Here is a 26,882-nt window from a genome sequence, read left to right as displayed (position 1 = left end):
GAGCTCTGGAGGTCATCTGGCCCATCTTCACATGCAAGGCAGTGGTAACTAATGTTAGATCAAGGTCAAACAACCCACACTCTAGGCCATCCTATTCCTAAGCCTAGCTACACTGCAAAAAAAATACTTTTCTTTAGCATCTCATCACAATTTCATTTGTCTAAGCATTTTTTTTTCTGTTTAATTCAAACCCAGAGTTTAGAAAAACAAGTTTTCCCACTTCTAGTTTCTTAATGTCCCTTCAATACCACTTGTAAAAACGTAAAAGCAGCAACTACATAAGTATTTCAGAAACGTTTTTACACCCAGTAAGTGACATGTCAACTTAGCTGTCTGGGGTTAAATTCCTAAACACAGGATTACAGAGCAGTGTTATCAGCTGCCTACATAATAAACTCCAGAAAAGCTGAAAAAAAAAAAAATCTTACCGTGACCATAAAAGTAAGAACTACAAAGACAAATCGGAACCATATTTCCACTTGTGAAAAGGTTGGATTATAGGTCTTCCACTACAAGAAAACAAAAGAGCCCTGTGAGTAGTATTTTGACAGACTACATATGACATCAATAATTAGCACTTTATTGAAGATACTGAAAAGTTCTGTGTCTTTTCAAAATGTAAAGGTAGAACCAAATTTCACTATGTCACCATGGAAAAATAAAGATAAATTTGTACTCATGGGACTATCTGATAAAAAGATAAGCAAAGCAGCCTAATAGCTTTGCTTCTCTTTTATCCTGCCACTTCATAACATACTCAGTGCTGTCATATGTTAAAGCACTCGCAGGACAAATAGGATAGTCTCCATTGATCTCAATTGCACTTTCAATCAAACTTTGAATGAAATGAGTAAATCCAGTGTGCTGCTCTGTACTACCAAGGTCAGATGGATAAATTGATTATGAAGAAGTCAGAAAGATACAGGGGTACTTCCTGTGAGTTTATTTTCTTAAAGTTTACTCATTTGTCTCAGAAGTTAAAAAAGAGAAAATCATATAAAGGAAGCTTACTAGAGCTAGTAAGATACTAGAAGTACTAAGTAGCTTACTAGTACTTACTAGTACTTACTAGTACTAGTAGTACTAAGTAGCTTACTAAGCTACTAGAAGTAGCTTACTAGAAACACAGAAATCTTTACATAGGTTAAGGGGGAAAGCCTCCTTCTTCTCCTCCTCTAATTATTAGAGGGGCATAAATATTAATTATAATATGGCAGTTTGCATGAACTCTGCTCTGTTGACAATTTATCTCATACCTGGCATGCTTCTGAAGCCATTTTTGAAATGTAAGCTCCCTGGCACAACATATGCTCTGCTCATCTGAACAAGAAGCTTTACCTTTCAATGTATTAAATCTGTCAACCTCTGTCTTGGCTTTTTAAACTGTAAATGTAGAACGAAAATTATATGTACAGAAATCTATTATATGAAAGGCAACCCACTGATTTCAACTGAGATCACCATAAACAATTGTAGTAATGAAATAAAAGTAACAACTTTAGTTGCTGCAGGAAAGTTTGGGTTGGAGTTTTTTTGGGATTGCTTTAAAGGCAGCCTGCAAAGCAAGACAAAAACTGTACAACTATAAATGCCCTGATACTTTGTTCTGTTTGAAATCTGGGACTAAATAAACGGTTTGTAACCCTAGGGGATTTTTCCCCTAAGAGGTTATTTTTAATTATATGTTTTATGCACTAGAGTATTAAAATATTAATATTTATAAAGTTAATTTGATATGTTAAAAATATTTTCCCTTTATTTTTCCAGCAAGATTTTTTTGGTTGCTACCTATTCTAACACACTGCATGCTATACAGGTAAATATACCAGAGTAACCTGTATTGCCAACTTGGTTTAGTTCCCTTTTCTCCCAATGCAAATGTTTCTAAATTTCTTCCTGGAGTCAATCAATTTACATGATATAAGTGCTTTATAAGCAACCTCTAGCACTATTAACTGAGATAGTTATTCCACTGGAGACCATTTGAGTGAATTATTTTAGCAACCTGCTTGTGTTAGCTGAAAAAAAAAAAAAATATCATCCTAATAAGCACAGTGCCCCATAGAAAAAAATCTCTCCATTTTTCTTTGATTTAGTTAAACATTTTCAGCCCACACTTTGATGAATTCTGAATAATTTTGCTAATTCAGTTACACCTTGTGGAGAGGCTGAAAAAAATACCATCCTGCAGACAGGCAACATCTCTATAAGCAAATGCAGAAAACTGGATGTTCTAATCTACCTTGCCTATTGTATAAAATATTTCCCAGCATTCAGACTAAATTTATCTATTACAGAATACAGCAGCAGTAGTACTGACAGAAATTTTTTTCCTTATAGTTAAAAAATTGGTCTAGACCTATCGACAGTAAATGCTATAATAGCTCTGACATTAGTAGTGACAGAAAAAATAATTATGATGCATTTTTTAATTTATCTTCAAAAATTGGATACTTTTTTGTTACAGTTAAAACACACTTCTACAGCATTAAAGAGACTTATTTTACTAGTATAAATCTTTATACTTACTGTGAAAGTAATATTCTGGATGGTGTATGCTAACTTGTTTAGATCTTCAAAACTAACAAATATGTTGTACTGAGTGTAGTTCAGGTAGCCCAGGTGAGCAACAATGATTTCACTGCATTTCTGTGAACACACACAGAGAATAGTACAGAGAAGTCTTCAAATTATTTCAGAATATGCTCTGTTAGTACAGGTTGGAGAATTTGTTCCTAAATGGTCCAATATTGATGATGTTTATTATGTATCTCACCAAGCTCAATCAGTCTGATTAAGACTTTCTTGAAAGATACCAAAGAGAGCAGAAGAATCAGATAAAATCAGTCAGATGGATCAGTGGCTGAACAATAAACAGTGGCAGCTTTTCACTTGACCTGGTGACATCAACTGCTTGTAGCACCAGCATGGAACCAAATAAGCTGGTGAGATGGGGCTACCTGGTAACAACTAATTTTTTAAAGTTAACAGGAGGAAAGAGAAAACCCAAGCATATTGCTCTCTTGGCTACTGTAATTAAATGTAATGGAGCACTATTAATTTCTGCAAATTTCATATATCTATATAAAAAAAGAAAACACTTGGTTTACTATACATAGTTAAAATAAAAAACTTCAGCTATGTCCTTCCTAAGGGATTTGTATCTGGAGAAGCTGTTTTGAATGTCTTTAAGTTTAAAAATTTCAGTGACAATTACATTAGAATCTCCAGATGTTTCTTCACAGTGGCAAAAAATTTGGCTTTTTCAGAACACAGTGCCAGCTGATTTCAAGCAGATTCTGCAAGGTGTTGGAGAAGAATTTTTCTCTCTTCTGGAACCCCTTATCCAATCTTCTGCTACAATATCCCTTTCTTCAGTACTGATAACTTGTTTAGGCGACTGAACAGAACCCACTGCTTTACTGACCAAGAGCAACTTTAAGAAGAAAGAGGGGTCTTTAAAGGGCAATAGACACAAGTCACAGAAGTAAACAGAAAAACAATGCACAGGTAGGGGTCTTGTCAGCATTACTGCCTACATTGCCATTATAAATAAAACTGTCCTGTAGAGTCTTTCCTGAGATGTATTTAAAATGTACGTTCTTATTTGCAAGGTAAAGTTGCATGCACACAGATTTAAAGAAGATTCACTGCATCAGAGTTTTGTTTAAGCAAGTGCATACTTGTGCACAACTGAGTAATCTCGTCCGCTTGTGAACTTGATTGTTAATGTATGGCGTGCTTGCATCCTTCACCACTCCCAGGATTTTGACTGTCATAGTCACATTCTTATTGAGGAACACTGGAATTAAAACAGAAAACATTAATCTACTGCTACATGCAGAAGCTGAATCTCAAATGGAGTTCCAAAATAATTTAAAACACATATGCTACCCAAATACTAGGAAGACTTATGCAGTTACACATTATTGGAGTAGGGGTACAGTATTTTATACATAAGCAGTAGGTCACAAGCTCTGTACTGAATCTTGATGACAGGTTAACAATTACTAATGCAGTATTTCTCACATATATACAGGGAAGCTGTATTGAAAAATCAGTATCCTTGAAACCTACACATCTAATTCCCCCCAAAATGAAGACGGAAATACACAGATTATCTAGATACTACTGTTTTCACAAAAACAACAAACAACTTTTCCCCTACTCCTGTTGCTGACAATTCAATCAGTGCTGTCCATGTCCTTACCAATGGAGGGGGGTGAAGTGGAAGAAAAGTGTATCAGTGGAAAAACCAATCAACCACAACCAGAAAGCAACAGGATCAGGTGTGTGACAGATGGAATTAAAGATACAATAGAGAGGTTGCTACAACAGTTTCCTGAGAATTAGGTCAAATTCTCACCATCATGCTGATCCAGCTCAACCACACAGGTCAGCCACAGCTGCTGGTTGTAAGTTGACAGTGGTGGTGAACTTAAATTAAATGGCTTCAGCTGCAAAAAACCCCACAAGGTTAGCACCAGCCTTCACATTGCTACATGACATATCTGTAGTTACAACGATGAGAGGCATGTTAATTATGTTTGTGACAATGCTTTTGAGAAGAGATTCATACCTGCTGCTCTGTGCCAGCATGATAAGCAGCTCACATATAAGTCTGCCAGAGAAGTACCTTAAACAGCACATGTATTTTGCAAAGCACTGAAGTGCAACTACCTAAACCCCATAAAAGCAGCAGCACTAAAACGGACAAGTTCAGATATGAAAAACAAAATACTGAGGCCAAGCCTGAATGTAAGAAATAATTTTCAGCCCTTTACATCAAAAAGTAGATTTGTGGGCCTTCATCTGCTACACAGTTTTAAACTTGTTAAACAATAATTACAAAAAATTTCCACTGTTTTCCACTAGGTTTTCTAAAAATCCCACATTCAGTTCAAAAGAATGAAAGGTATCACTAACAGATAAAACCTACATGCAGGAAAGGCTTCTCTAATTTGAAATCAAGATGTACTTTAAAAAAAAATAAAATCCACCTACAGTACTGTATCAATCCAAACATATATAGGTGAAAAAAAAGAAACAATGTACTTTAAGAAAAAACCCACAACAAAATCTTTTTTGTACTTTCACAAAAAATGTTTTAGATATTAGGTTGACAGTGAAGAGCTAGACAAACAAATGCAAGAACCCAGAACCAAAATATGAAAGCATTTGAGAACATGTGACTGGTCCTCTCAGGAAGCCAGACCCCATGTCTTGGTCACATGATAGTGAACAATTAACAAGAAATATTTCTTTACAGATGATAGAAAGGGAAATTACAAGAGGGACAGCATTACTTGCCACTGAGTGCATTGATGCTCTCAATTCCTATTTCTGAAGCCCCTACAAGAATCTCCAACATTAATTCACCAGGGAAAAACTCATGTGAAACTGCTGTGCAGAAGCATCCTAGAAATCTCTACCTGACCTGCTCTCAACAGTAAGAGACCAGGAATTGCTGCTGGGCTATTCATGAAGTAACACAGTGGTAGTACAATACTGCATGTTCAGCTTCAAACTGGAATGCCACCACTAAGACATTCTGCAGTAGAAGTTTAAATATTTAAAATAACTGTTGGGAAGGAGGGAAATGTTTAACATTACTAACATCAAATAAAGCCATTCATATAATCCAACAATATTTATTAACTCTTACCTTTAGGCTGTTATTTAAGTCAGTTCTTGCTACAGAAGTTTCAATTACATTAGGACCTACACAATATATAAGAAGGAAGAAAGAAAATAACAATGAAGTATACTTACAAGTGATGATGTAAATATAGGTTTTCAAAAGACTTTATGAAATACCCCCTACAAAGCAGGTAAATAGTATTCCACTTTTCAGATGTTTCAGATAAAGGCTAAAGCACTTGGATATTTCAATATGATTTATAAATTTGACCTGCATGTTCCTTTAAGCATCCCTGCAATGATATTTCTACACGTTATTAAATAAATTATAAATCAAGAACTCCATGTCAAAAACCCTGAATATGTACTCTAAACTACTGCAATTTTAGTAGTAGTTTTTTATTAATATATATCTGTATTTATCTATGCATATATATCTTCCAAGATTTTATGGGAATGCAGTCAAGAAAGCACTCAGCTACAGAGCCCCCTTGTTTAATTAGATCAGGTTGCTGAGGGCCATGTCCAGTGAAATCTTTGACATCTTTAAGGACAGAGACTCCCACAACCTGTCTGGGAAACCTGTTACAGAATTTAACCACCTTTACAGTAAGAAGAATTTCCTAATATCTAACTGGAATTTCTTGTGTTCCAGCTTGTGTTGCACCTCTGAGAAAAGCCCCATCTTCTGCATAACCCCTTATAAGGTGGTTCCAAACATTGATACAATTTCCCTTTAGGAATGAAAGAGAATGGGGTACTGAGAGCAAGAGGAATGCACACGTGTTTTTATGTACACAAAACACAAAGGACTAAACCAGGCAAGTGACAGGGAAGAGTAGGAAAAGAATAGAAAAGTATAGACACCTGCTGTGCCTATACAGCAGGTTGTGAACACAGAGAAGATGTATAGCTGGTAGGAACATGAGCAAGACATATACACCTGCATTTGGGCCAGGAAGATCCCTCTGTCCAAATGGTCTCTCCCTGTACATATTTGGTCTGGCAGTTCAGTGAAACTTTTTTAACCCTCACAATATGCTCATTCAATCACAAACTTGGTATAATAAAAATGAAGCAAGAAAAGCAGTTTCGCACAAAGTCCAAACACTTCAAAGTTACTACAGAGAAACAATGGAAAAGAAGGACATTTATAAATGAGCAGCATGGGATCACTATATCCAAGATAGGTTAGCTGTCATGACAGCTCTAAACATGCAGCACTGCTTGGGCTCCTACAACCACCCCAGTAACAATATTAACCATCTTACAGACTTAAAAGGAAAAATTAAGAATTTCAGCCATCACAGCTAGAATTTCATATTAGAATTGCAGTGCAACATCACTAACATCCATTCACTGTAAAATCAGTTCTGCATCATTGAACTTTTCAGTTCTCAAGTATAAAACCAGATTTTTGAAAGGCATTTCTTGTTTTAAAAAGCAAAACTGAGTTTCAGTAGGTGTTCACAGTTAGTAAGTCACCACATACCAGTAATTAAGTCTTGATGAAACAATTAGAATTAGCCTTTTTTAAGGGTTGTTTTTTTATTTTTTAATTGGAAGATATGAACCAGTATTGGGACAGAAAAATCACAGTGAAAGTCTTGAAGAACAGCAACAAAACAAATAATGAAATTCAAGTGCTATAATGTCTTCTCCTCTAGCAGGTAATATAGAAAATCTTTTGAAACAAAATGATGCTGTGGCTGTGTTACTAACAAATGGTAACTAACTTAAATAGTTACTGTTTTTCTTTTAGTCTTGCTCAGTTAACATAGTAACAGATGAAGACAAAGAACCACCCTGAGCTGATGGACTGCACAACTACAGAAAATGAGTTCTTGCACCTTGGATGTTCTTTGAAATGTCTCATCCCAAAGACAGCACAGATCCATTGTGAAAGGAGAAAGAAAGTGACTGCAACTTGGAAAAAAGACCAAATAAGTCTGCATCTGTTTTGGGTTACAGGAACTGCAAGAGCAGCATCCAGCCCCAATCAAACTGTCTTGATTTCTCAGATGAAAATCAAGAGCTCTGCTAGGCTTCCCAAACTGTGGGTATAGATGTTGAGTGTGGGCAATGGCATATTTAAGTAGCACAGAAAATATGGATGTATCTCCCACACTTTCATTTACTTAGTGGGTTTGGTGAACCTTTCTCAGACTGTACCTTTTAACGAGGGAGCATGCCGTTGTTAGGGCCCCTCCTATTCACAGGAAGTAAGCAGGTGTCAACAAAAGCCATGAGGAATATCACAGTAATTGTTCAGTGGGTCTCCTCCCAAGGTAAACAGCATTCTTTTCAAAATATTTAAGTTATAATAATGAATAGTGTCAGCCAAACTATCCAGCAAACCAATCTTACAAGGACAAGAATCCCACAGTCATGCCAATTCCTAAAGGGGATCACAGACAAGGCGTGGGACGACAGTGTGGTTCAGATGACTAAGTGTTGCTTACAGCAGCCAAGTCCCCTGGGCCAAAGGTAACCATATCACCAGATTGCTCTGCATGCAGGCACAATACACCAGCACAGCTCCCTCTCAGGTTCTGCTAATGATTAAGAACAAAATGCTTGGTTTTCTCCACCAGGAGCATTGCTTTTTGCCTAGTCTTACATGAAACAACTTTCTTTCATTACTTGCAGCCTGGCATTATAAGTATACAACTACAAATATGGTTCAATTTTAAAGCCAAATAGCCAAATTACACTAAATTTAATAATTCCTTTCTTTTTTCCTTTATCATAAAATGCACTTTTGCAAATGTGCTTATGTAGTATTTTAGTGGCCAAATAATGCCCTTCAGCATTCTTCACCAAGTCATGGAATATCAGCAGTTAACCTTTATGAACTGAAAGCCTATTTAGACCTTCGGCTGCTGTAATAAATCATACAGCAGGAAATAAGGTTTTATCTCACAGACAAATTTTATTACTGAAGGCTATTATGAAAGATGTACTGCTTACAAAGCACAGATGGGCATAAAAAGCTCGAACAGCTGTCTCCAATTAGCCCACCCTTCTTGCCAAGGCAGGCAGGCAGGACTGGATGGCTCCCAGGCCTGGGCAGCCCTTCTCACTCTAAAGGAGGTGACAGATGCGACAGAGGTGGGAACAACCTAACAGACAGGTCAAAAAATGTCAGAGAGGGGCACAGGAGAACCCACTGGACATGCTGTGTGATGTGGAAGTCAGAAGTAAAGTAGAGGAAGATGGTAACAACCTCAAGTAATTCTTAGATAGGGGGTGGGTTGCTTAATGAGGACCAATCCCACCTTTTATTTCACTCCGTCACTTAACTTCTGTATTGACCAAGTTCTCCCGACAGCAGAGTGTAAGCTCTGTCGCATGAAATAAAGAAGGATCCTATGCTTTTCAGCTTCCTTAGTGACACTGCATCTTTGTTGACCAGACTACCACAAATCTCTCCGATCTCTAGGATGAGTACCCAGGCACTACAAGCTTTGCCTCCCAGGTCATGTCAGCACTCTCACAAAGATCTCTGAAACCAGAGACCTAAGTTCAGATATGTTTGACAAGTGAAGTTCATGTTTTTACACTAAAATATTTAGTAGTTACGTAGCATTTATCACCCAAACATTTAGAAGGCTTTACAAATAGTTACCAGTTTCCTCACAGGAAATCAAGTACTAGCGCTACCATTTTACAGACAAATAGAAAGAAAAACAATTAATGTAGCAGTCTGCTGAAAAATTATGTTACAAGTAAGCTGCTTTTGTTTCATTTTATCAACTCTCCCCTGCAAAGCAGTTGCACATACAAAGCCTTTGTAGGTAGTACTCCTATGAAAAAGTGAGATGCAAGAAACATTACCCTGTCCCTGTCAAGACTAATGCTCTCTCAGACATCTCAGGAGCAGTAAGCACATGAGCATTTTAACACATCTGTAAATACCAACAGGTTTAGACAAAGCATATGAGAACTGTAATCTTTTGAAAAGAGAACATGCTTACCTGCTATTCCTATGAAGACTGTCAGACCAAAACAAATAAAGAATACTACAAAGACTAGAACAAAATGCCTTTTGGACAGTGTATACAATCGCATCGGGGCCAGCCTACAGGAAGCAAAAGAAATCACAGAATTAGTGTTGGTCATATTTCTACAGGGGTAGAAAACAAACCCCATTTGTTCTCCAACAAAGAAAATTAAACCAGACTCTGAGTTAACACGTAATACTAAGAAAAATTATACTAATGTTGTTTCATAGAGGAAAGATAACAGGAATTACTAAACATATGTATGCACACACACATCTCCAAAATGTATGAATTTTGCCCATTTTTTTATGCTAGGGTTTTCTCTTGTCCTAAATCTTGAGCAATAGAAAACACTTCCTAAAAGGAGAAAAGGTTGTTTTTGTTATTTCATACATTGATAACTTAAATGTCCAAGACCCTATGTCTCCTGCAATGAGAGCTTAATCTAAAGGGACAGACATCACAAACAACTCAGTTACCGGCACAGGATCTTGATGAGTTGTCTATACCCTATAAATATACTTCAACCCCATAGGATCATCCCTAACAAGGAGTAGGGCAGAACTCCAGATCTGCTAGATGCTCATGCTCAGCCTCTGAATTCTTGTCTGAGTTCCACCAAGGCTTGAGAAATAAAAACCTGAACCCTAGTTTACTATTGGACACCTAAATACAAATACCCACACAAGTAATGACATCTCTTGCACTACACGCTGGTGGTTATCATTAGGTTACAGACAAAACGAGGGGGCAGGGGTGTGGGTGCATTGAAAATATCAATTGCATTCCCTGGAAAACAGGTAACTTCCAGTTCTGTTAGCCTAAGGGGAAAATGATCAAATAACTAATCCTACATATGGTGGACAAATCCACCATGTTTCAAAACACAGCCAACATTTCCTCTTGAGTTACGCCAGAACTGAGCCACCACATACTTAACTTTCTACTGCTGTTTGAGGAGATATGATCACAGGAATCTGTACAGTTTATATGGGGAAGATGTAGGACTGGGGTGCTGATGGGGTGGTGGTGGTGTTTTTCAATAAATTTGTATGAGCACCATCATGGGAAGAAATGAAACCATAAGACTTTAATGACAGTGCTCCCTTTTACTTGGAACAAAACCTTCTTTTTACCAGCTGAATGGTGCTCTTACTGGTTCACTTCATTAACAAAGAATTGCAGAAAAGGTGGTGAAATCCTTCCCATAAGCCCAGGCTAAACTTTGGGACCAGGTAGCATGTGCTGCATGCATGGCAGCCCTTAAAAGCAAGGCAAACAATTCAGTTTAAACCAGTGCAAGGATTTAATAATAACCTCTATTTTCTTTGAGAATCACCACATTTTTTCCAAATGAAGTACTAAAAAAAACAATTTGCATTATTTCTTTTACTGTAGAGTTTGAGAGATTCAAATCTTAATTTATTAATATACAAAGGAAGTGAGAAAGGGAGGAAAACTTTGCAGAAGTAAGGAGAACTGCAAGCAAGTAGCTGCAATGTTACGAGTCCGCACAAACTGGCTGTGCAGGACGCCAGGCACAGCACCTGCAAAATACTTGCCACACACCTTCACACACAGCAGAAACTCTGCATCAGTCTAGAGGTCAGAACAGCTGATTGTACAGCCAAAAAAGGCAAACCATACCTGAAATGACCAAGTAATTACTATATAAGCAGTATCAGATCCTCCCAGTCAAATCGGATTTTAAGTCAACTTTTTACAATGCCAATTAATAGAGGCATTTCAAACCAGAACTTGTCTGCACAAACTTTTGCAGGGTTGTAACTGCAGTATTTTTCTTTTATCAATGTCTTAAAACCTCAGCCTTCATGCACTTAAACCATGTTAAAGCTATTCAATCTGTACTAGTACTAAAACAACTAAAGTGCATTTTTCCATCAGCTCCACAGGCTCATTCAGTTCCACAGATGACTTGGTATTCCCTGTCTAGCTAAGTACACCAAGTATGGGATATTATCTTGAGATACCAAAGTATTAATGAGAAAATTCCTCACATATAAAAACAGTACATAAAATGCGGACATGCCTAAATTTACTGTAAGAGTTAAGTGAAGACCAAATGCTTCATGGAAGAGCACATACTGAGGATCTCTCAACACAGGAAAGTCCATGGGCAGAGCACAGCTGACAGCTGGAAGAGTACTGTGTTTGCAGTAAAGTATAACATGCACCTGTGCTGTTCTGAACAGCTCACATCTGGGCATCCACTCAACAGCTACAGGCTGATGCAGGATACTGCTGACTTACTGTGCATGTTCTTGGTTCTCCTGATAAATTCCCTAATTTCAAAGTTTTTGCACACATTTCACGGGGCAGTGATGTGAATGTGAAAAGTAGCTCCCTCTCCACACTCCTTACAGGAAAACTATCAGCTCCTCACCCAGCCAAGAGTGTTACAACCGCTGGCAATTAGCACCTTGGGTTACTCATAGGCCAGAGCAGATGTGCTTGTGAACTTTTGAAGAAACACATTTCAGACATTGGCTCATTCTTCATTCTAATTGCTCTCCAGATGGTGCAACACCTAGCAGTAGGAATGAGCAGGTGTACACCTACCTACCAACAGAGATGTTGTACCCAGCCAAGAGTGGAGACACAGACAGGAGGGAAACACCTCATGTTTTCCTTTCATTCACACCTGTACTCCTCAAGCCTCATTTAAAACACTGACTGAATGAGCTGCTTTAGAGATCAGTAAGACAACCTGGACACCTTTATTAACAGCAAATGTAAGAACTCAGCCAAATCTTAACTGCATTTCTCATGAGAGCAAACAACCATTTGCAGCATTCCTGTCAGGTCAGGCAGGTTTCACTGCCCCTCGCTGCAGTCACAGAACTTCCTCATGTAGATTTAAGTGTCTCGCTGCACCTATCACCAGCTGACATACAAAGCAGGTAAAATCACCTCCCCGTAAGTTCATTGTTTAACACGTGCCTTTTGGAAAGAGATTATATAATGTTTATGAATATACAGAAGTGCAAGTTGGTGATGCCCCACTGATAGCCTCATCTGAAAGGCCCAATGAAGAATGAAATGTTGGAAACACACGTATAGGACAATCACAAAGATTCCTCACTCTGGATCCACCTGTTCAAACAGGTAGAGAACTGTGCTTTGCTTTACCAAGCAAAGTGGAAGATGCTTTAATCAGCCCAACCTCGGCAGTCGAAAGCTCAAGATTAGCCATCCAACTGTCTGCAGGTCTTTCAGGCAGCTTTTACCATATACACTCAGCTTTATCCTGACTCAGAGTGGTTTATAATTAACCTATGTCTGAAACTGACAGCAAAGGAAGAGAAAGCACTGAGATGCAAACAGAGAAATGTTAAACTCAGACATGTCAAACAGAAGTCAGTAAAACTAAACTTCTCTAGTGCAGCCTGAGACAGAGTTAACTTTGGAAACACACACTCATAACAACTGCAATCTTTTAGTAGCCATTCATATGTGAGATGTAAAGGTGGGTTACATCTTGCTTTTGGAGTGAAGTTTTGTCTCAAAAGGTTCAGCAAAACCTTTCTCAGGATATTCTTCCCCTTCAAATCACCTCTCATGACTGCACAATGTCTTTAATGAAGACCATCACGAAAAATGGTTATTTAGCAGTTTTCATTTAAGACTGATTTTAAAGAAGGGAAAGCTGTGGTGAAACTGAGATTAAGTTTAAAAATCAGAAATAACTCGCTTTTATGCACAGCAGCTTTTCTGAAATCCTAGCCTCAACATATCTGCCTCCAACTGCTCTTCTCTATTTTTGGCTCACTCCCAAATAGAACCATCAAACCCACTTTGAATAATTATATATGCTATCTACGTTCCCAGTACTGGGGCTGTCCATACACCCTGCACTTGCTCATGGTTTAAATACATTGCTTGCTTCGGTGTCCCCCAGAAGACCTTGAATTTGTTCTTGCAAATGTATTCCACAAGGGTTAATAGCTAAAGAGGCAGCACATGACTACATAAAGAGGCATAAAATTGTCCATGCTATACAGAACTGCTACATGACAACGGACAGATAAACGTGGCTATGTTTTACCTTTCTATGTGAGAACGGCGTGAGGTTGGCTTTTTGGTTTTTTAGTTGCTGTTTGTTGTATTCATTTAAGTCTGAATAATTAATCATGGCTATGGCTCTGTCCATGCCAAGAAATATCCGGGAAAACAAGTTTTTCTTTTTCCTTTAACAAACAATCCGAGAGTGGAGATACCGGGAGTGGGGGGAGGTTTTATTCGCCATGTAAAAGGCGAACTCGCAGCGTTCCTCTAAAGAAAAGGGCAGTCACGCTCGGGGTTCCGAGTGCCGAACCACGACCTCAGAAACATTCATTTAACCCTCGGCGAGCCGATTTCCTCGACGAGGATAGCGGGTATAAACTGAACTAGATCCAGACTGCCCGAAGAGACTGAGGAGCCTCCTTCCCTCCCTGTCGAGAGCTGTCCGGACACAATCCCGCGCCACGTGCTCTGGGACCGACCCTGCCTGAGCAGCCAGGCTGGACCAGCTGCCCAGTGACTGCGGTCCCTTCCAAGCTTGCCCATTCTGTGACTCTGCGAATGACAGCCCTCAGCTCCTCCCTCAGAGAAAGGAGTTTGTTCTCCCGGACCCGGACGCAGCCCCGAGCGAGCCGGCTCCCCTCAGGCTCGCGCGCCCCCCGCCGCTCCCCGCCCCCACTCACGGCTCCATCGCGGCGCCGCGCGCGCGCTGCCGGCACCCCCTCCGCGCGCCGCCGTGGCACAGCCGGCGCCGCGCGACGCCTTCCGCATGCGTCACCGCGCGGCCGCCACGCGGCCCCACACACGTCACGGGCCCCGCCGCGCCTCGGACGCGGGGGGAGCTGATGGGGGGTGGGGAGGGGGAGCTGAGGGGAGCTACGGCGAGCCCGAGGGGACACGCGGCCGCGCTGCGCTAGGGCGGCGGGAGGGAGAGGGAGAGAGAGAGAGCCCTCGGCAGGGAGAGCCATACGGCGCTAGTTTATCTTTGGAGAGCCGGCGCATGGCTGGTCCTGGCCTGCCGAGCGCTGCGGGTTCAGAATCACAGTAACACAGAATCAGGGAACCAGTTAGTTTGGAAAAGACCCCCAAGATCATCGAGTCTAACCTATGACCTTACACCACCGCGTCAGCTACACTGTGGCACGCAGCACCACGTCAGACTTTCCTTGAACACTTTTAAAGAATCGTGATTTCACCACCTCCCTGGACAGCCCGTTCCAATGTCCAATCACCATTTCTGTGAAAAAATTCCTCTGATTTCCAACCTGAATCTCCTCTTGTGCAGCTTGAAGCCATTTCGTCTTGTCCTGTTACTGGTTCCCTGGGAGAAGAGACCAACCCCCACCTGTCTGCCCCCTCCTTTCAGGTGGTTGTCAGGAGCAGTGCAGGCTAAACAGCCCCAGCTTCCTCAGCTGCTCCTCATCAGCCTTGTGCTCCAGACCCTTCACCAGATTTGCTGCCCCTTCCCAGGACTTGCTCCAGCCCCTCAGTGTCCCTCCTGGAGTGACAGGCCCAGAACTGAACACAGCACTTGAGGTGTGACCTCACCAGTGCCCAGTACAGGGGACAATCCCTGCCCTGCTCCTGCTGGCCACACCATTGCTGATCCAGGCCAGGATGCCATTGGCCTTCTTGGCCACCTGGGTTCAGCTGGCTCATGGTCAGCTGCTGTTGACCAGCACCCACAGGTCCTTTTCTGCCAGGACACTTTCCAGCTACTCTTCCCCAGATCTGTAGCACTGCTTGGAGTTGTGGCCAAGGTGTAGGACCCAGCATGTGGTCTAGTTGAACCTCATACTGTTGGTTATGAGGCCAAATGTGTCATTGTGGCGGGATAACAGCAGTATTTTCCACATTTCCAGTGTACTTCATCAGCTTGTGCTGTAGTAGTAGCAACCATAGGTAGCAGAGGGAAATGTAACCATATAAACAGAAAACACTTAAGACAGAGAAGTGGTTCTGAATCCAGTCTAAACCCATCCATTTTAGGCAAAAGGCCCAATGTGATGTATCCATGCTAAACACGCACGTGTTTAGTGCCACCTGGGTTGCAAATGATTTTGTTTACCAGCTCTTTCAGTGGAATTAAAATACTGTCACTGCGGTCACCGGTACGAAGCTTTGTAATATTCAAGGGATGCAACTGATGTATTGTGTTTGCAGAGAATTCAGGCAGCTCATAAGCAACAGAAATTAAATCCTAGGAGTAAGCAACTACTTTAAACACACTATGTAATAAAAATCTCTGGTTCATACCTAGCAGTATTTTGTTCTTGCATGATGTTAAATTAAATTAGATAAAGTTATTTATATAGATAAAGGATTTCTGTTAAAGGTCCTAAGACTGGGCAACAAAGGTTGTCAACCTGGGTAGCGATGGTAAAGAGTAGAAAGATGTAGGGGTTAGCCAAATGATATTTTATACTCATTTTTGATGGTTCTAACATATGCTCATAGAAAGTCAGTACTGCAGTTACTAAAAAATGTGGGACTACCTGATGTGTAGTCTTGAATGAAATTCAGAGTAACTGCCTGGCTTTGATGTTCATCATATACATAAGGCAGAGTCACTTTGGGATGACCTCAGAAATGTTTAGATAGAGCAGTCAACATACAATTTAAAAATTATCTCTTCAACAGTCAAATAATTTCATTAAAAGCTTATTTGGATGATACAATGGTCTTATTGCATTTCCTTTTTAAAAGTACTTAGGATTAAGAATATTATTAATTTTATTCCATTACTCTGGGGGCAGTTATGTCATTATTTGTGACCTGTGGGACCCAGTATGACTGTGCTGTAACACCACTGAACCTAAAAACACGCTGGGAATTAATTTAGTCATTGATACTGGTATTTATCCCATCTGTGATTTACAGCACTGATGATCACTTAGAAATCTCATAAAAATAGCTGCCTTGGGAAATACATAATACTAATTGAAGAAAAGATGTCCGTGCATTTTAAATCAACAAGAGTTTAAACTGTAGACAAGAATTAACTGGGGGGAAGAAAATAAAGCTTTGAGTAATCAGGACAACTTAACAAAGTGGTATCTGCTCAGAACAAGTTATCACTGCCAAGCTACAACGGTCATGAGGTCATGTATGACTATGACATGCATTGTGTTGCTTTCAGCACACTTCACACTTCACCAACAAGTTCTCCCTGGCCATGAAATGATGGAATGGTGCTTACAGCATCTGTAACCATTCCCAGTGTTCTGAGAAGTATGGTTGTAGAGTTTTGACTCTCTGCAGTTACATTTCCATTTATGCGCACACAACTGAGCTGTTCCAAGGACTGCTCCAATCCCCGTGGCACTCAGGCATCTCAGTAACATGAATTTATTGTCCTCAAACAAAAAACATGTTCTTCTCATTGAGTAGGAAGGGAACTTGAAGCACAGAGATACTGAGCCTTGCCAAAAGTCAGAGAACAGTGTAGGTGGCAGAGCTTGAAATCCAGCTCACTTCAGTTAGCCATGGGACCACATTTCTCTTTGCCATCTACCAACTTTCAAAGGGTTATGAATACACTACAAACATGTACATTGCATATTATTTTTTGTGAAAATTTTTGCACTGAGTTTACAAACTGAACACCTGGAGAGAAGATACTGTGAAACTCCTCTCTCTCCACAGAGTCAGTCAATCTCACTGCTTCTTCCAAGAAGATGCCACTCTGTGCCTTGTCTGACCTGCTCCAGGATGAAATAGTGCAAGAAGCTGCTGTCTGCCTCATCTGTTGTAGGAGCTGGACAGTGTGTGATGAATGAGGCTTGCAAGAGAAGGCAGACTGAGCTATGAATAAGAGGCTGAATGCTCACTCAGCTGGGATTCTACTTATACTGACCACCTTAGCACTAAAGTTGTACTTTCATGGACAGTTTACACTTTCATAGCTCACATCTACAGCTTCAGTGATAGCAGGTGAAATCCAGCCCTTTCTCTAGCTGGAGCTCCTTGAATTTTGCCAGCACTTATGTTAGTGCAGTAGACGGGTGAATCGAATAATGGAAATTATCTGAGTTAAAGGTCACTTGGGAATCAGTTGCTCCGTCACTGTACAAATAAAGGATTAGTTGTGGGCAGATGAGGAAGAGAGCAGAAATGTGTGACCAGGGAAATGAGAGCTAGGATGGCTTCTTTCAGCCACAGAGCCAGTTTATGGCAGCTTAAAGCAATCATGAAGCTACAGTGTTAGTCTCATCCTCCTCTCTCTGTTTCAAGCCTTTCTACCCTAGCTATAAACTTCATACTGGTGTCATTCAGGTTTCTTCCAATTGCCAGGACCCTAAAAGAACAAGAGAAGGGCACCAGCTGTGGCTCAAAGCAGCCACTGAAGATCCTGCCTGGATTGAGGCTGAAGGAAGCATGAACCTTCCAGGAATTTGACTGCAGATGTCCAACAAGGTCTTGTTGACCCCATGGCTTCTCACAGACTTGTACTTTGAGCCCTGGTAGAAGATTTTCAGGTGTGAAGAAAGGTATATTTTATCACAACAGTCTTCTCTGGCAATTTCAAGTTTCTTCTCTGAAGCACACAGGTACTAGTTCTCTAAGGAAAAATTAACAGCTTCTCCTTATTGCTGAGTCAAATGATGTGGTATTCTCTGGTCTTTTTGCCAAAGGAGTAGAACCACAGTCAATGACATTTTCCCACGTGGTTTGAAGATTGTCTATGTAAATATCAAGCATTAATTAAAGATGCAAGCTAAAAAATACTTTTCGTGATGTCCTATATATAGTCTCTTTTTTATGTACAAAATGTCATATGATAGGAGTTTAAAATTTATCCCTTGTTTAAAGCAGGACAGATTCTAGGTCATTTATCTCAGTCTCTGAGTATTATTACTAAATTCAGCATCAACACTGTGCTTCCCTGTATAAGCTGATTGGCCAGTGGGATGTTTTCATTAACCTAGAAATTGATTTTTCAGGAATGCCATGTTGCAGTTATGCAACTGTGATGTCAGACCACAATTTGGCCACCCTCCTTCTCTCTCCTGTCTATCAGACAGGCACTTCAATTCCTATCAAAATGTTTACAGCAAGCTGAACTCTTCAACATCAGCTAGGTGATAGAGTTATGAAATTCCTGCTGAAAAACATCTGTCTGATTGGGAAGCCTGGTGTCTTCTGGTAAGCTTTATTACCTCACTGCTAGCACATCAAAGAGATAAAAATGTTTTAGTAACATTGGTACTAAGTTCTTTTCATACCAGTAGTCTACTCAAAATGGCTTTGAGAAGCAAGGGAGTTGTCATCTGCCAGCCCTCTGCCAGCTCTCCCTGCCCTGCCATCCCAGCCAGGAGGCATGCTAAAGCAGGAAGGAACATATTGGAGTGGGAGGGGGAGACACCAGGCAAATGAACAAACTGTTCATTCAAAGGGGCTTGTTTGGAGCATTTTTCAGAGGTATAAATTAGAGCAGTCCAGAAGTTGTTGCAATAAATCTGATGTGCTTTATGGCAGTCTACACCACCCATGGGAGAGGGTAACACTTTTTCTCCTCTGTCTTCTCTGAGCTCCAGGTGTTTTACCACAGACTAATCTTCACTGCACTGAGTCCAGCCTGGACTTGTGCTTGGGTTACAAATGAGTTTATTGAATATCACACCTACTAGTCTGTAAATACACAGTCTCTTTGACAAGCACACCATGCAGTGCCGTGCCTGCCTTAGGGGACCCCTAACCTAGACAGATGGGGTCCATTGCTGTACTGAGCCAAGGCTAGCTCTGATCTCTCAGTCTCTCCCAGGTGACTCAGTGAAGTAGCTCTTGCTCATGGGGAAATACACCCAGAGGCACAAGGTGCAGACTGTTCTGGGCTACTGGGAAATACAAACTCACTAATGTGGACACCCCTCCATTTCTGTAGTGTGAATGAGTGCCCTGGGACTCTGCAGAGTGAGGATGACATCAGTTGGGATGGCCAAGGACTCCGTCAGCTTTAGTTGTGCCCCGTGTCTAGAGAACAGGCTGCTCATAGAAAGTTGCTGGACCATATGTTCCAGAGCACTGTGCATTAAAGGAAAAGATCACCAAAACCCATCACTAAACTGGGATGGCCCCAGAGCTGAATCAGAAATTACTCAGCCATCCATGACACGAGAAGATATTTACTTGGGATTACAGCTCTGCTAGCCATCTCTGAGCTAGGTCATCCCCTTGTATTGAGTCTCCTGTCACTAAAGATAAGTACATACAGCACAGCTTACAGCAAGCACTCCTGATCAAGAGTCACGAAGGGGACTGACTGTTTGGTGTTTTTCCAGTTCTGTATCGGCTGTGCTCCAAAGCCTTCCAGTTTTGTGTTTTGTGGTTGGCACTCAGAGAAGGGTGAAAGGGAAAACATGTTTTTATATGGTTTTACCATCTCTTTGTTTTTTTTTTTCTTTTTGGTCTAGTATAAGATGTTATTTGCTTTTAGTAACCTGATTACTTCAGAGAAACTCCTTGGTTTGAAGTAAAGACAAGCCACACAGCATTTCCTTGTTCAAATTTCCAAAATTCTTTCTGCTGTCAGAGCAGTAAGTCTCTACATTACATCCCAGAGTGCGCTCATTTATAACCTGACCAAACATCCTGAGTAAAACAAAGAGGGACAAGAGGATCAAGAATCTAATTCTCCTTCTGGTAAGTGAGAGTTGCCTGTAAGAAGAATGCATGGTAGCATCAAGAAACCCTCTTCCACACCAGGAATCTAAAAAGCAAGGTGCCATTGCTAAATCCATCCATACTGCTGAAGGGAAACACTCGCCAGAGCAGCACCTATGCAGTGGCAGTAACAGAAACTCACTTTACACCAGGTCACTTAGGTTAAGATCTTGGGAATGCAGAGAAGTGCTAGCATGACTTGTAAATCAGGAAATATTATTTCCATGCTAAGAGTCCAGTATTACTCCATTTCATTCTATATGACTGTCAGCTAATATCTCCTAATATCTCACTGAAGAGAAGGCAATCTAGCACTAACCCTACAAGCTCTTTTGATTCACTGTGGTAGCATCTTTTCTTTTCAATGCAGGAAGTCCCTCCATACACTCTTAAGGTCATAAAAATGAATTAATTACAGTTTATCTTGGAGAGCTCAAGATTATTCTGGAAATAAAGCTGAAGAAATGCCTCTCCCACGACCGCTTATTTGTTAATTCCACAAGTTAATGTCTCCCCTCTTTCTCCATTCTAGTGCAAATATTCCTCATCATGCTGCCAGCTGCACAGTTTTCATCACTCCTTTTCACCTCCCGTGGCTTCTCACACCGCGCTCAAGTGGAAGGAGCCACTGTTTTTCCAGGAAAGACCGTGGTTTTATTAGATTCTGCCAAGCTGTCAGGCAGTGTTTCCAAGCTCTGTGACTCCACAGTCTTTGATGTTGTGAATAATGAGACAAATTCAATCTAATGGACCACCTGCCCCTTCACTGGGAAAAACCACAAACTGAAGTCAAATTACTTAAGCAGAACAGCTGGGGTACTGTGCAGAAGCAGACTGCCCAGATGCACAGTAAAATAGAGCTGGATGAGACCTTACAAGGCACCTCATCTTTCTTTCTTAGGACAGCATCTGCCAGATCTAAGACTTTCCTGGCATGCGTTTGTCAAAAGTTTTCAAAATCCTCCAGTGATGGAGATGCTAGAGTCACTCTGGATAATCCTTTCTGGTAGTGTTTTCCCATAATTCCCACTGAGATTTTTTTTTCTTGATGTCTAACAAGAACTTTTATTGCTTCAGTTAATATTACTCTGTAATGTTTTGACCAAGATGAACATGAAATTTCTCTTTACAGAAATTCCTATTCCTCCAACTTCAATGTTTGTTCTTTTGGGGGAGTAGTCTCAAGTTTTCCTCAAAGCTGTATTTTCAAGACTTTTCATTATCCACATTCCTGTGTTATCCTCTCTTCCACTAGTAGGCCCTTGAAGTGTGGTGTTCAGAATTGGACATAGCTTGCACTAAGGTCTGGAGTGTTTACTATAGTAGGTGCTGTAACTCTCACATTTTAGGCTTCTGCAGTACATTTACCTTCTTCATATGTATAAGAAAATGTCATTGTTGAAAGAGGTTATTTTATAAAAGATGACAAGTTCTATACCCTTTTTAGACAAAAATGTCATACAACTGTTCCCCAACTTGTGTGGCTGAACACAAACCCGTGCCCATTTGTGTGGCTGAACAGCATCCATTCTCTGCATAGTTCCTGACACCTGTTTCTCCTGATGTTCATTCTACTTTTTCAGAACCTTCCTCCAGTTCAAAAACTCTTTTCATTTACAACCCAGGCATCAAACACCCCTGAAGCCCTTCCTAGCCTTGTGTAGTTTCAAACCATCCAAACTCTCCATCCATCACTGGTCAGTCACAGAAACAGCAGACAGGGCAAGGCTCAGAAGAAATGTGGGTGTAGCCCACGCAGTGCATCTGTCCCTTTTAACCTCAACCTTTGCCAACCATTCTCATTTTCCTAATCTATTCTTACCTATTCCAGGATTGTTTCGCGGCTGCCTCTAGAACACACCCCCCTGGCTTGCTACGACAATGGCACAGAGGGACCCCGATGGAAATTGCCTGTATCAAGGTGTTCTCAGGTGAGGACGGGAAGAGCGGCGTGGGGCTGTGTGATCGGGCGGCGCTGCCAGAGCACAACCCCAGGGCGGAGCAGCCCCGGGGCCGGGCTGCAGGACCCGGCGCTCAGCCGGGGGCTCCTCGTGTGATGCCCGGCACCCAACCCCCCGCTCGGCCCCGATCCCGGCCGGAGCCGCGCCCGGCAGTACCGGTAGTAGCGATCATCCTTGTAGGGCGTCAGGTCCTCCTGGATCTCCCGGTAGGTCTCCCGCACCCGCCGGCAGAAGCGCTTGACCTCGCCGCAAAGCGGGCTCCCGAAGGCGGCGAAATCCGCCTCCATGCCGCCCAGGCCGCTGCCTCAGGCCCCGCGCTCCGCCATGGAGCCCCGCCGGAGCCCGCCCGGCGCTGCGCGGCCGCGGGGCGGGGGCGGCGCAGGAGCCGCAGCGGCGGCGGCGGGTGCGGGGGGGAGCGGATGCAGGAGCGGGGGATGCGGGGAAGAGGGATGAAAGGGGCCGAATGCAGGGGGCACGGAGGCAGGAGCGGGAGGCGCGGAGACGAAGGATGCAAGAATGGGGGATGCAGCAGCAGGGGATGCAGGGGATGCAGGGGATGCAGGGGATGCAGGGGATGCAGGGGATGCAGGGGATGCAGGGGATGCAGGGGCGGGGGATGCAGGGCGGGCCCTCGGCACACGGCCCGCGCCCTCGGGGGCGGCGAGAGCCGCTTCAGCACCACGGAGAGGGGCGGCCGGTGCCGGGAAACTCGTGAGCAACGAGCTCGCGTCACCTCTAAGATGACAAAAAACATCTCTTTTATTATTATTTTTTAAAATAAAACTGTTTTGTCCTCAGAAGCATACCAGCTCTATGTAAAATATATGCCCTGATTTTTATTGTTTATTTTCCCTAACGTAGCAGGTATATAAAAGAGACCCTATGCTAAATCCACTTTTCATGGTCATGATGCTGTAAATGGTCCAAAACTAAGAATGATGCTGTTTACATTGTCTAAACCTAGAAACTCCGAACTGAACTCTAGTCAGTTTACAGAGCTCCATGTTAGCTTAATTCATATTAAATTTTCCTTCATAAACAAATTAACATTTAAACTCGTTTAAATTATTCAATCAATCGAAGCCTTAATTTGCACTAACTAATGGCAGTGATGAGATCCATATTAAAATCAAAAATCCAGTTACTCTTGGTATGCAATCATTGTGTCTACATGGGATAAATATAGAAGTCTTCTGTACTGCTCCTCTCGAGTAAATATCTTCCCTGTTGACATTCAGGAAGCTGGGTGAGGTAATTTCCCAGCCTTGCCCTTAGTCTGTATTTTATCACATACTAAGACTGGAACATGCATTTTTACTTAAATTGATCTCTCACAAATGTGTGCTGGCAAGAGGGCACTCCCGGTGGCGCAGTGGGAGAGGGACAGACAATTCGTCTTTCCCAGCAGGTGGGGGAGAAAGGGAGGGGAAGGTTCATCTCTGACCAAAAATTTTCTATTTCCTACGTGCACATTTAAGCCAGAGACAAAGGGGGTTTTGTTGGTTTGCTGGTTGGTTTGTTTATTTTTTGAGGGCCTAGAGCAGCACCACTCCAGAGACACAATGTTCTTTGTTGTTTTAAACATTATCCAGGCTGGCTTCCAATGGTGTTTGTCTCCCTGCACCTCAAATGCCATGGGAGGGCTCCACACCTTCTATGGAAGGCTGACAGGTTACTAACAGAGAAGGTGTTAGCATTGATCACATATTAACCCACCAACTTCTGCTATCAAAAAACCAGACAGTGTTTCAGCCAACAAATACCAGATATAGAAGGATTAAAATTAGGCTTGCAAATAGCAAAGCTTGTGGGAAGACACAAGCAACTGTGTATTCCCATTGTGGTCCACATGAAATACTCAAAAGACTCTAAGGAGGTCAAGAATGCATTTAGAGTCTCCAAAACATGTCAATGCTTTGACAAAACAAGCAGTACACAGGGTTGTTCGCAATTCCTAGGCAACATTTTAAAAGTAAAAAAAACAAAAAAAAATTAGGTTGCATCCAAACCTTTTCATCAAAGAAATTTCGGGTTTCCTTATTTTAGCACATGAGAAAAGCATTAAAACACATTTTTAATATCGAACAGACACTTCTGTTAAAACTGCCAATTTATTTTCTTCTGTGAAGATCTGGTGTCTCTTGAATAGAACATCTCAGCTTGCTGTTTACTTACCCCTAGCCCTGCAGGCCTAACAGACCATGCTTCTCCCATTATTGTGTGTTTGTCTTTCCTGTCCAGTGAGTCACAGCACAGACTGGGCTGGCACAGAAATGTGATTGGTTCTGCAGGAAGCACAACTTGAGTAAAAGCAAAGGGAGGTCAAGGTTTCATAGACAACTTTGCAAATAAGGTAACCAGCAGATAACCTGCACTGGAGCACGACTTACCCCACTCATTTCAAGGTACCCCAGCTCATCTATCCAAGCACAGCACCTGATTTTGCTGATTTTCACAGCACGTGATAAAAGAGAGGCAGCATCAAACTACATCTAAGAACAAACCAATCTAAAGTACTACAGAGAGTCTTACAAATCTCAGTTATAATTTAAGCATCTGGAACTCAATTCATCCCCTGAGTGCTTCAGGATTTCATGAGGGCAAGAAAAGCCCCAAGAGTCTGAGATGTGATCAAGCTCAACATCTGCACTGTATCATATCATGTAACGTGGAAAGAGTTTATTTTTGAGGCTGGAGTTTATCAGAAGTCCCCCTTCTAATTTTTCTTCCTGGTTCTCTCCCAGGGTATAGTGAGCCTTTTGCAGCATCAGCCACATGTATTTTGTTGTGGTAGTGGTTAAATTCAAATCTTGGCAATCCATGTAAAAGCACCAGGGTTATTACTCTGGGCTTTCAGAAGCAATAGCAGCTGGTGCTGATAAGTTAAGGGAATAAATGCTGCCAATTCAAGTCCCCTTCTTCCCCTCTTTTTTTTTTATTTCAGCAAAGGAACAAACCCCTCAAAGAGAAGTCCACCTGCTTAACAAACACCTTCTCTCTCAAAACTGTTTTGAGATAAAGGCAGTAGTGGCAGCTGCTGGTTGAAAGAAGCAACTGCTTTTTTCCTTCCAAGTGAAATTAAGGATGGGTACAGATGACACAGAAACAAGCACATGTCTGCACTGACTGCCAAGATAAGAGAACCTGTGCTGCCTTTACACAGCTTAATTTATGCCCCTGAGTCTCAGCATATATAGGAGTTGTCACTGAATAACCCCAAACTGCAGAGTAGAAACCATGCTGAGCCCCACAGAAATCTCGTGAGTTTGGTCCACCTGCCCTGTTATTCACTGCTGCCTTAACTCTGGAAGAGAATATCCCTTGCCTTGTCCCCGGCCATCATGGGTTGTCTGCGTTCTCCTGCCAGAAAGCTGCTTTGTGACAGCTAACCAGCGATGTGCGGATGATGTGACTCAGCTGCTGTCACATAGCCCTTGCTGGACACGTAGAGGATGGCAGCAGCGATGGCGGGGGACAGAAAGGTGATGCTGCTCAGCAGGAGGGCGGTGTTCACTGTGATGCAAAGCTTCTCATTTATTTGAAGAGGTGGCACAAAAGCACAGCTGGGACAGCCCGTGACAGATCACCCATAACAAATCATCTCCGAGCTGACAGCAGCTTTAGAGCCACAGCTGCTCTTGTCATCGCTGGGAGGAATAAAGCTCTACACAGGCAGCTGCATCTGGCAGCCCTGACCCTCACAGCAGCAGCAAGACTCATCACTCTCTCCCTGTATCTTTGGAGATGAATCTTCCCTGCATCTATCCTGCTTTGAAGAGATGTGAGGACAGGAAAATAAAATAAGATTTAAAATCTCTTTTGATCAAAATTGAAGAAGAATCTCTTGTGAGGTGATTCCAAGGAGGACAAAGAGGAATGCTGATCACACCTGTTCATGCTCTGTGTCTCTCTTAGTATGGCTGGGTTGCTTTTCTCTTGACTATCACGTTGAGAGCAATGGGAAGACTGAAAAGGGAGCAGAACTAGATTGCCTGTCCTATATTTAAATTAACATTTTATATGGTGTTTCACTGTGATTATTTGCTTTCAAATGTCAGGTACACTTGGAATAATAATTACCAGTGGCATTTATTAACTTAAATGTCCCACTGGTATTAAAAGGAATACTACTAAGAAAAATAAAAACTCAACAACTTGTGATATCTAGATAAAAAACAGTGAAGACTTTAGACCAACTGCATTTTTTTAACTGCAGTGACTTGTATTTTAGTTACATTAGTCCATTAAATAGATCACCATATTTACTTTTCAGTTCTCACACAGCATATTGCTGCAGGCACATTTCAGAGAAAACTTTAAACACAATGTTCAAAATACATAGATGTATTTTTCTAAAAAGTTTCATAACGTTTGAGAAAATACCTGTAATGACATATCCTGCAGTTTTACTATGCCTGTTTTAGGCAAAACACCTTTGTTTTGCTTTTAAGATGCCTATTACTCTTCCTTTAAAATTCATGTCTCTTGTGAGATACAGTCTTATCTCTCAAGAATAATTAGGATTGACTAATAATCATGCAAATTTTATAACCTTGAACTAAAAATGTGTGGTGGGTTGACCCTGGATGAG

At 41.6% G+C, this 26,882-nt stretch overlaps 1 protein-coding gene across 7 annotated transcripts in view; it reads right to left on the bottom strand.

Moving 5' to 3' along the window:
• Positions 1-22,578, bottom strand: part of TMEM181 (transmembrane protein 181) — a 31,183-nt gene extending 8,605 nt beyond the window's left edge. Inside the window, exons 1-7 of one of the 7 annotated variants that reach the window (XM_062488884.1) lie at positions 22,448-22,578; positions 9,618-9,721; positions 5,660-5,721; positions 4,367-4,451; positions 3,684-3,802; positions 2,530-2,649; positions 429-509 (exon numbers count right to left, since the gene is read on the bottom strand). In XM_062488884.1, coding sequence (XP_062344868.1) covers positions 429-509; positions 2,530-2,649; positions 3,684-3,802; positions 4,367-4,451; positions 5,660-5,721; positions 9,618-9,721; positions 22,448-22,578 — 702 coding nt within the window. Of the gene's footprint in view, positions 1-428; positions 510-2,529; positions 2,672-3,681; positions 3,803-4,366; positions 4,458-5,659; positions 5,722-9,617; positions 9,722-14,350; positions 14,359-22,447 lie in introns of those variants that run through there. The other 6 variants (XM_062488882.1, XM_062488883.1, XM_062488887.1 and 3 more) reach the window with 6 other exon arrangements.
• Positions 22,579-26,882: the final 4,304 nt, after the last annotated feature.

This window comes from Cinclus cinclus, chromosome 3, assembly GCF_963662255.1.
Source record: "Cinclus cinclus chromosome 3, bCinCin1.1, whole genome shotgun sequence".
NCBI lineage: Eukaryota > Metazoa > Chordata > Aves > Passeriformes > Cinclidae > Cinclus > Cinclus cinclus.
Note: the sequence above shows the minus strand (reverse complement) of the source record. Positions and strands in the feature narration are given on the sequence as shown.